This window comes from Oncorhynchus mykiss, chromosome 16, assembly GCF_057628025.1.
Source record: "Oncorhynchus mykiss isolate SJ-2025 chromosome 16, ASM5762802v1, whole genome shotgun sequence".
In the NCBI taxonomy this organism is placed as follows: domain Eukaryota; kingdom Metazoa; phylum Chordata; class Actinopteri; order Salmoniformes; family Salmonidae; genus Oncorhynchus; species Oncorhynchus mykiss.
The window spans coordinates 54,007,857-54,017,824 of NC_143037.1; the positions used below are offsets into that span (position 1 = coordinate 54,007,857).

The 9,968-nt window shown below is 39.9% G+C and overlaps 1 protein-coding gene across 2 annotated transcripts in view; it reads left to right on the forward strand.

Annotated features, from left to right (window-relative positions):
• Nucleotides 1-4,904, forward strand: part of nphp4 (nephronophthisis 4) — a 193,594-nt gene extending 188,690 nt beyond the window's left edge. For both annotated transcript variants that reach the window (XM_036947178.2, XM_036947179.2), the window contains exon 29: nt 1,279-4,904. In XM_036947178.2, coding sequence (XP_036803073.1) covers nt 1,279-1,419 — 141 coding nt within the window. In that variant the 3' untranslated portion in view covers nt 1,420-4,904. The remainder of the gene's footprint in view (nt 1-1,278) is intronic.
• The last annotated feature ends 5,064 nt before the right edge of the window (nt 4,905-9,968 follow it).

The window sequence follows — 9,968 nt, forward strand, 5'->3', positions numbered from 1 at the left end:
TACTAAAAGCTGCGTTGTTAGATTGTTTTAACCACTTCTATAGAAATTGTAGTCTGTCAGGTACTCAGCAGGAAGGTCTGATATCTCTATTATTAAAACAAGACCCAGATGGCAAATATAAAGACCCATTCTATCTAAAAAAAAAAAACTGGAGGCCCCTTACACGTCAAATACTAGCTAAATGCATAGCACTCAGAATTTAAAGGGTTTTTACCAGGTATTGTTCATCCTGATCAGACAGTTTTTTTTTTACATGGACGATACATTGGAGATAATATACGACAACTACTAGAAATAATAGAAGATCATGAAACATATAAGAAGCCAGGCATGGTATTTAAAGTGGATTTTGAAAAGGCATTTGATAAAGTAAGACTGGATTTTATTTGTAAATGCCTCGATTTTTTCAATTTCTGTGATTCTCTAATAAAATGGGTACAAAATAATGTATAGCAACCCCAGGTGTAATATAGTAAATAATGGCTACTTCTCAGAGTTTTGAATTGTCAAGAGCAGTTAAACAAGGGTGTCTGCTGTCACCATATCTATTCATTATGGCCATTGAAATGCTAGCTATTAAAATCAGATCCAATAACAACATTAGAGGATTAGAAATCCAAGGTTTAAAAACAAAGGTGTCCATGTATGCCAATGACTCATATCACAAAATATATAAATAAGCCCTCGAGATTAATTTCAATAGAAAACTTGTAAAAATAGACAAGATCCTGCAACCCTGGAGAGGTAAATACCTGTCTATTTATGGAAAAATTGCCCTGATTAACTCCTTAGTCATATCTCCGTTTACTCACTTACTTATGGTGCTGCCTACTCCTGATGATTAGTTTTTCAAATCATATGAGCAAAAAATATTTCATAAATAAAATATAATAGATAAAATACCTGTATTTATGGAAAAGATGTTTGAAAAGTGTATTTTGTTCTTAAATTATATTGTAAATTGTAATGGTAGAGTTATGTCCTTCATGGAGTCATCAGAATTGTACAGGAAGTTCTGCTCAATCCAAGAGTACAACCAATTGACTACAGCATTACCCCAAAAATGGAGGAGGGAGGTGGCAGCAGGAGGAAGTAGGGAACTGGTCTGTCTGCCCAATATAATTGTCACACTGTAGCTAAACTTAACAAAACATTGTGCAACAGAAAACCAAACATTTTAGTTTCTTATTGAACGAGTTCAGGTAATCCGTCCCTGTTTTTGTCCTTTTTTTCTTCAATTTGGTACCTAATGAACACAACCCTGTTCTTTCCCTGTAGATTGGGGGAGGGGAGACCTACCGCATCGGGCTGCGGTTCGCTCCCAGCCAAAGTCCTGGTGCTCAGGAGATCCTCATCTACATCAACAACCAGGAGGAGACCACGGAGGAGACCTTCTGTGTGAAAGTGAAATACACCTGAACACACGGCAACTCAATGCAGTACTGTACACATAAACTACTACCGTACAGAACAATGCTGTTTGCTAAGAAAGACAGCTCAACAATGTTCTCATCAACTACTGTATAGAACTCAACACTTTGCTACTTATGAAAGACGGCTCAATTCAGTACTCATCAACTTCTGTATAGATATATATTGTTACACGATGGCTTGATGCATATGAATGACTGTAGAATATTTAGTATAGATGAGTTACTTTATAACTGAAAGGTCCGGGACATATGACTGTAGGCTAATTGAAATATTATTACATATAAACAACTGTATAATTCAAACATGCAGTCTAGATTAAGTACTCTATCACTGAAAGTCTTACTACACATGACTATATTTTTGATAGACAATCTTTTCCTTGTATATGTTAAAGTTGAAGTGATGCTTCAGTGCGACCGTGTTGATTGAGTTATCTGTAAGTAAGATATTTATGTCTAGGAATACATGTATGAGGAAAAACAACTTTATAATGCACCGTGTGGTGTGATGGGAAGCCATGCTGTTGTGTTTGCTTAGCATTCCACCTAAATAGGTCATGTTTCAAGAATCAAACGCAAATACAGTATAGGATGCCAAAAGAAAAGCTCCTAAAGAGAGAGCCTGTTATCTCTTGCAGCAGCCAGAGGTAAACACACACCCAATAGTTCACGAATCATATTCAGGGTCAGATATGTCTTTATTTGGGTGGTGGTGTACTGTACGTAATCTTTTCTAACATCAGAAGACCCCCAGACATTTACTTTTTCTTTCTATAATGTTTGTCATTTAGCAGACACTCTTATCACTCTTTAGCAGACACTCTTAACGATTTACAGTAGTGAGTGGAAACATTTTCATTTGTACTGGTCCCCCATGGGAATCGAACCCACAACCCTGGCGTTGCAAGTGCCATGCTCTACAGTTGTTGCTTACGACCCCACCCCCCTTTTTTCCCGACAAGGCTTGCGTTTCTCCAGATAGCTCTTATTAGCAAGGGCAGCACCCCTCTTCTTCCTCTCTCTTTCACTGTCTCTCTCCTTTTCCACATGCCTCCCTTTCCCTATCAGAGCCCAGGTCCTGCACATTCTGTCAACAACCCCCGTCTTATATAAGCATACCGCCTCGTTACACAACCTCGCTCTCTCTTCCTCATTAGAATGCAGGCTGCCAAAAGCCAGTACTGCTTGTACTCAGAAGAGGAGGAGAAAGGAGAAAAAAGCGATTAAATTGAAGATACAAAATGGGAAGTTAACATTGCATCAAATATTTACGGGGCTGGAGGGCTGTCCATTTCTTATTCTCCTTTTATAAAAATAAAAAAAATGTAATAGCTATTCTAAGACTTCTCACATAGACAGTGTAATTAATATAATATCCAGACTCCTTCCTTAGGCTTAGGACCATCTACCACCACTATCCTTTAGTTCGTTTTCACATTTTCCACCCTCTAAGGCTTTAACTGGCACCCTATTCCCTATATAGTGTAATCTTAATATACTACTTGGTACATGATATTGGGAATGGAGTGCTAATTCGGAAAGAGACATATATATTTTTTTTATAAAATCATGATTATCACTTTGTTTCTCCCCCATGAGGGCACTGCTATACTGAACCTCATTAGCTTCTGGTCCAGTAGTTGTCTGTTCCTCTTGTCAGAACACTGACACCTGCATTCAGCAAGGTCAGCGCATCTGTGCTTTCCAAGCAATTCTCAAGTATACTGTTGAGCTGTAGCTAGCAAATTGGTCTCTCTCACCATCCCTCTCCTCCCCTATCCCCCTCCTCTCTCCTCTGAATGACGTTTGAGCTTTGACCTCAAATTGGATGAGGAACTCTTCAATATCTCGTGCTTCTACGGAGATTGGATGCATGTTTGACTGCTTTCTGTGTACTTCAGATTGAGCTACATTTTTGTGCCCATGATTTTTGTATTTTATTTTGGTTAATGTATTTATACTTTTGATAATCTACTTGATAATCCTGCGTGCGCTATGTAATACACTTAATATTGTTTCAAACTCTGCTCTGTTGATGTCCATGCATGGTGTGCCACTAGCTTGTGCTCAGTCAGATCCTAAATATAGTCAGCCAATATGCACCACTTTAATTCACTTCCAGTGCGGTAAGGATGGGACCATAGAAAGAGGTGGGACATCTATGAAAACTGATTTATAATTCTAAATGCAATATGTTTTTGTTATGTAACTGTGTATCTCAGTTTACTGCTGAGAAATGATCATACTTTACTTACTGTGCTGCTGCAGTGAAAGTGTACCACAGACACACACAAACACACACACACACCTTTAACCCAGTGCCCTTTAGTGATAGTCCTGGAGCTAAAGTTTGGCTTGAGGGTCTTTCTACATAAGCCACTGTCTGGACCTACAATAAAAATGCCTCAAGTCATGAATGTTATTTGTTATACCTTTCTGAAGAATCAGAATCAATAGACCATTTGTTTTGGTATTTCCCTCAGATAGCCTGTTTCTGGTCTCAGGTTCAGGAATGACGGAAAATGCATAGCATTGATCTAAAATTGACCCTAGAAATAGTACTGTTAGGAGATTTGGAGAGACCGGGTTAGTCAATTACTAATGCTCTTAGTAAAAGTATTTATCTTCAACTCGCAATCTGTGGATTCTATTTGATTGAAATTGTACGTTAAACATCACAGCATAGTTGAAAGGTATGTGTTGCGTAGAAATCTGAAGAAGGTGGCCAGCAGAGATAGGTGGGATGGGCTGAGGGTTGGGATGTGGAATTGGAGACAAGTGGGAGTGGAGTTGCTGTGCGGGAGATAGAATGATGTTAAAAGTAAAAAATAAATTCCAAATAAAACATAATAAAAAGTACGTTTGAATGACACTGAGGGGCAGTGTTTTTACAGCTAATGCCGGTTTGCCTGAGGCTAATGCCTTTGTACACATGAATATACACACACTCTCATTCAAATAAACGCATACAAGAACTCACACATACATGTAATATTGCCAGACATGCACACAAACATATAGAGTTGGCATTGCTGTTATGAATTTGATGTCCTTATTATTTATTTTTTTTATGTTTTTTTTTGCTTTGTTGTTTTCTGTTTTCTTCTGTCTTCCTTTTTTCTCTGTAGATCATTCTCTTGGTTGTTGGTGCATTGGTGAGTTCTTGGGGGTGGGGAATGGAATTCATTTTATTTTTATTTTTATTCTTGAGGGGGACTGTGGGATGGGTCTAGAATGGTTGAGGGACAGCTATTGGGGAACTGTGGGGGGATCTTGGAGGGTTCAGGTTCATGTTTTTTGGCCTGGTGGGAGATGTCAACGTGTCCTTGAGCAGGGCATAGACCCTGGATGCGTCTGTGTGTCGCTCTGAATGGGAGTCTGTTGGATGACTGGTATGGTGTAGTTTTTGAGCAGCTTCACTGCAAGTATATTGTATGTTTCGGATATTCAATAAAAAAAATGTTTTTTAAACCCGTCTTATTGGACAAGATCAGGTCTTACCTCCCCGTTTCAAAACTGCAGTGAAAGTGTACCACAGACACACACAAACACACACACACCTTTAAACCAGTGTCCTTTAGTGATAGTCCTGGAGCTAAAGTTTGGCTTGAGGGTCTCTCTACATAAGCCACTGTCTGGACCTACAATAAAAATGCCTCAAGTCATGAATGTTATTTCTTATACCTTTCTGAAGAAGTTTTGACATTGTTGCTCTCTGTGAGCAGTGTCTCGCCGAACAACAAACTGTCACTGTGTGCCTTTCTCAAGAACAAATACACATGGCATTTTCCTATTGAACAAACCGTACAATAGAACATACTATTCAGCACAATACATGTATCTTGCTTTTCATTTCATGGACTGTTTCATGGCCATGTTCTCACTTTGTCAAATAAATCATGCGGATATTGTCCATCGCCATCAGTAGTTGTTCTGTCTTCTATGTGCTCATGTTTATGCACTTTATGGAACTGGATATTTATTCAACCTTTCTCTGTAACAGCTGCAAATATAGTGTTTTGCCTGAATTCCCTGTTGCCAATTTGATTGAATAGTATTGACTGATGGGTCAACATGATTGATGAGTCATGACATGATTTGACATATAAGCCATAGGTGCAACCATAAAACGTAGAGCCATAACACCCATCGACACATACAGCCATAACAACCACAAATAGACAAATAACACCCATCGATACAGCCATAACAACCACAAATAGACTCATGACACCCATCAATACAGCCATAACCACAAATAGACTCATGACACCCAGATATAACCACAGCCAATCGAATTGTTGTTGCCATTCAAAAATTCAGCGGGCAACTCTGTGAGCAACTCCGCTTCAATCAGCTTGGATGGCGACCGATGGAAATAACCCTTTTTGTCCTTTCTGTCCACTAGTCTTTCTTGAGAGAATACTGCACATGTAAGGATACATAAGGAGAGCACACTACTTACTAAAGCAAATGCAGGTTTACAGAAGGACTATTTGATTGGCCCCTAGCATGGCCCCTATCCAATCATGTGGTTGTTGCAATTCAAATCCTCAGTGAGCTACTATTGTCTTGGCTTCAGATAGCTTTGATTGAGGCATTTGTGTTTACTCTATTCACACTCTTTTCCATCAGTAAATACTGAACATGTACTGTATGTTCCACATAAGGACAGCACTTTACTGAGTACAGCAGCTTTAGGTTCATGAAAGGACACCTGTATGGAACTGCAATGTGAAATATGAAAGCATGACTGTCATTGTGCCCAGAAGATTGAGGATGTAATTCAGGTTGCACAGACAGACAGGCACAATAGGCTCAGGACATTCTTAACAGTAATGGAGTATACACACAAGCAGCCCACCAATATATTTATTCTGTCTTTAATAAAAATCAACCCGAATGGGAATGGCTACATCAACTGAATTATACACAGTACTATAAAGTGTTGCAGTATGATTAGTATTTTGATTGGCAAATATTTTGCAAAGAAAGAATACTGAATGCTCTGTATATAATGAGGTTGGTTGCATCAACTTGTTTGACGGAATGAAAATGAAATGGAATGTCGTAATGTTAAAATGAAATTATTCAATCTGTTGTAGATATCAACTGCTCAAACAGTGGAAAGGGATTTAAATGACTTAAGTTTTTCCCCATTATGAATTTTAAATGGGAAAATCATGTCCCATTTCCTGGATTTCATCAAGGGGGGCTTTGAAAACTGGCCACCGGAGATGTGTTTTAATATACAGCCGGTCCAAACGGTAGTGAAAGGAAATGAAATATGAAGTCCTGATTGGGGTATAGCGGCCGACGGTACACCTTCTGTCAGCAGAATGTTCTGGCATAATTAGGATAGCGGGTACAATAGTTCCCCATGTTCAAAGTGAGAGGTGCTTTGATGTTGCTCCAGCTTGCAGCTCCCCTCCCTGCTCTGTTGCGGGGCTGTTAAGGATCCCACCTCTGACCCCCTGCCCGTTCTAACAGGTGCTACTGTAGCTACGGCGACTGGGGCCCCATTCAGTAGGAACTGGATGCTTCCCAAATGGCACCCTTTTCACTATTTAATGCACTATTTTTGAAGCTCTGGTAGTGCACTTTATAGGGAATAGAGTGTCATTTTTGATACATAGAATCACACATCAGCGTCAAAGTACAAAGTATCTTGCTGCCAGTCACTCTTTTTTTATATGTCTTATTTTCTATTCTATTCATTCACTCAAAGACTGCATTCAAATTCAGCCTGACAACAAAGGCAGCATTGATCATAGAGAGACAAGCGTGCCGGCATACGTGTACCAAAGTCTGTCTTGTGATTGATGTGTCACAGTGTCGGCATGATTATATTTTGACTTGTCATCCTAACAGCCTGAACAGAGGCCCTTTAACACGGAAGTAACCCACTAGATTATAGTGTTATAGAGCCCCACAGCAGAGCTGTCATAATACCCATTATTCCTAGCGGTCAAACAGGGAAATTTTCTAAAATAAATGGTGGAAAAACGATTGGAACCATTTCCTTGTTTGACTATTAGGTTTCATGGGTATTATGACTCATACTGTGGTACTCTATAGAATACACATTTACGCCCTCCTCTTAACCAATCACCTTGCTAAACATCAATTAGGCCATATACATTTAATTAAATGTATTACAAATGCCCCTCTTCTGTTTTCTCAAAAATGTTATACAATTCAAATAATTGTTTGGCCTCCCCAAGAGGCTCAAGTCTTTTGATTACTTCGCTAGGTGTGAACAAAGCTCGCTATAGTATTTTAAAAAGTATGTCCACTTAAAAAAATAAAAAAAATCTTTATTCGCTCGCTTGCCTCAGAAAAATATCTGCCAAACATTTAATTACTTTTGTTGTATGGCCTTAGAAGGTATAGTCATATCCTGACCTATGTTCCTTATAAATATTCACAAATGACAGAGCACTCCTATGGCCCATAGAGATAATGTGGCCCTCTGATCTCTCCCTTATTCAATGTGACATCCCATCAGGCTTGGGGTCCAAGGTCAGATAATTTTGTGGTCACGGCACAGTCTGCCAGTATGTGCTAGTTCCACGGGTAATCGAAGGCTTCTACTTTACATCACTTCCCTATTTTCGACTGTCATTGAAGAGTCATTACAGCGAGAAATGTGGTCAGGCAAAATCTCTCACCCACACACATTTGTAGACACACATACACACATTTGTAGACACACATACATTTTATTTATTTAACCAGGTAGGCCAGTTGAAAACAAGTTCTCATTTACAACTGCGACCTGGCCAAGATAAAGCAAAGCAGTGCGACAAAAATAACACAGAGTTACACATGTGTAGATGATGATGTGCAAGTAGAGATACTGGGGTGCAAAAGAGCAAAAATAATAACAATATGGGGATGAGGTAGTTGGGTGGGCAATTTACAGATGGGCTGTGTACAGGTGCAATGATCGGTAAGCTGCTCTGACAGCTGATGCTTAAAGTTAGTGAGAGAGATATAAGACTCCAGCTTCAGTGATTTTTGCAATTTGTTCCAGTCATTGGCAGCAGAGAACTGGAAGGAAAGGCGGCCAAAGGAGGTGTTGGCTTTGGGGATGACTAGTGAAATATACCTGCTGGAGCGCGTGCTACGGGTGGGTGTTGCTATGGTGACCAGTGAGCTGAGATAAGGCGGGGTTTTACCTAGCAAAGACTTATAGATGACCTGGAGCCAGTTGGTTTGGCGACAAAAATGAAGCGAGGGCCAGCCAACAAGAGCATACAGGTCACAGTGGTGGGTAGTATAGGGATCTTTGGTGACAAAACGGATGGCACTGTGATAGACTACATCCAATTTGCTGAGTAGAGTGTTGGAGGTTATTTTGTAAATGACATCGCCGAAGTTGAGAATCGGTAGGATAGTCAGTTTTACGAGGGTATGTTTGGCAGCATGAGTGAAGGAGGCTTTGTTGCGAAATAGGAAGCCGGTTCTAGATTTATTTTTGGATTGGAGATGATTAATGTGAGTCTGGATGGGGAGTTTACAGTCTAACCAGACACCTAGGATTTTGTAACACACTATTGCACTACCTGCTTGAGATCCACGGGTCAATAGGTCCGTTATCTACCGATATGTTATAGTATTGCAATTTATTTGAACACTTTGTATTTTAGAAGGCTATTGGCTTTCATATCATGCTATGATAGAGTAATGCAGTCGTCTCAACATGTATGTTAACCTTATTGACCCATGTTGACGATTGCTGATCTGCTGTGAAATGGTTACCATTCCTATGGTTACCATCATGTTATCATGTTAGTTCTTCTAGTGCGTCATTTTGTATGTCTTCAGCTGTCTTGTTGATTCAACAGGTGTCCACATTCCTTTTAGCAGACCAACATTTCACCAAATCACATTTTATTGGTCACAATACAACAGGTGTACTAGACCTTACAGTGAAATGCTTACTTACAAGCCCTTAACCAACAATTTACTTTTAAGAAAATACCTACAAAAAGGAAGAAATTAAAGTAACAAATAATTAAAGAGCAGCAGTAAAATAACAATAGCGAGGCTATATACAGGGGGTACCGGTACAGAGTCAATGTGCGGTGGCAAGGTAGTCAAGGTAATGTAGGTAGAGTTCTTAAAGTGACTATGCATAGAAAATAACAGAGTAGCAGCAGCGTAGAAGGTGGGCGCGGGGGGGGGGGGGGGGGGCAATGCAAAAAGTCTGGGTAGCCTCACCAATATCAGTTATATTAAGTAAGTTCATTTTCAATTCAGTTTCCAGTTCAGTTCTTATGAGAAAGATGAACAAACAAAATAGTTGCGTACACTTCCTGTATTGCCAACCGCTGTAGTGTTGTGCGCCCACGTTGTCCAGTTCCCCCAGAGCTTTCTGCATCCTGACGGCCTCTTTAGAGAGATTGTTGCTGTGCTCCCGGTTAGAGGGCCAAGCATCACCAAATGCTCAGGGCCAAATCCACCGCCCCTGTTTCACCTCCGGAGCTCAGAGTTAATGGAGGCCTTTCTCCCCTCTAGCCATCTTATGAT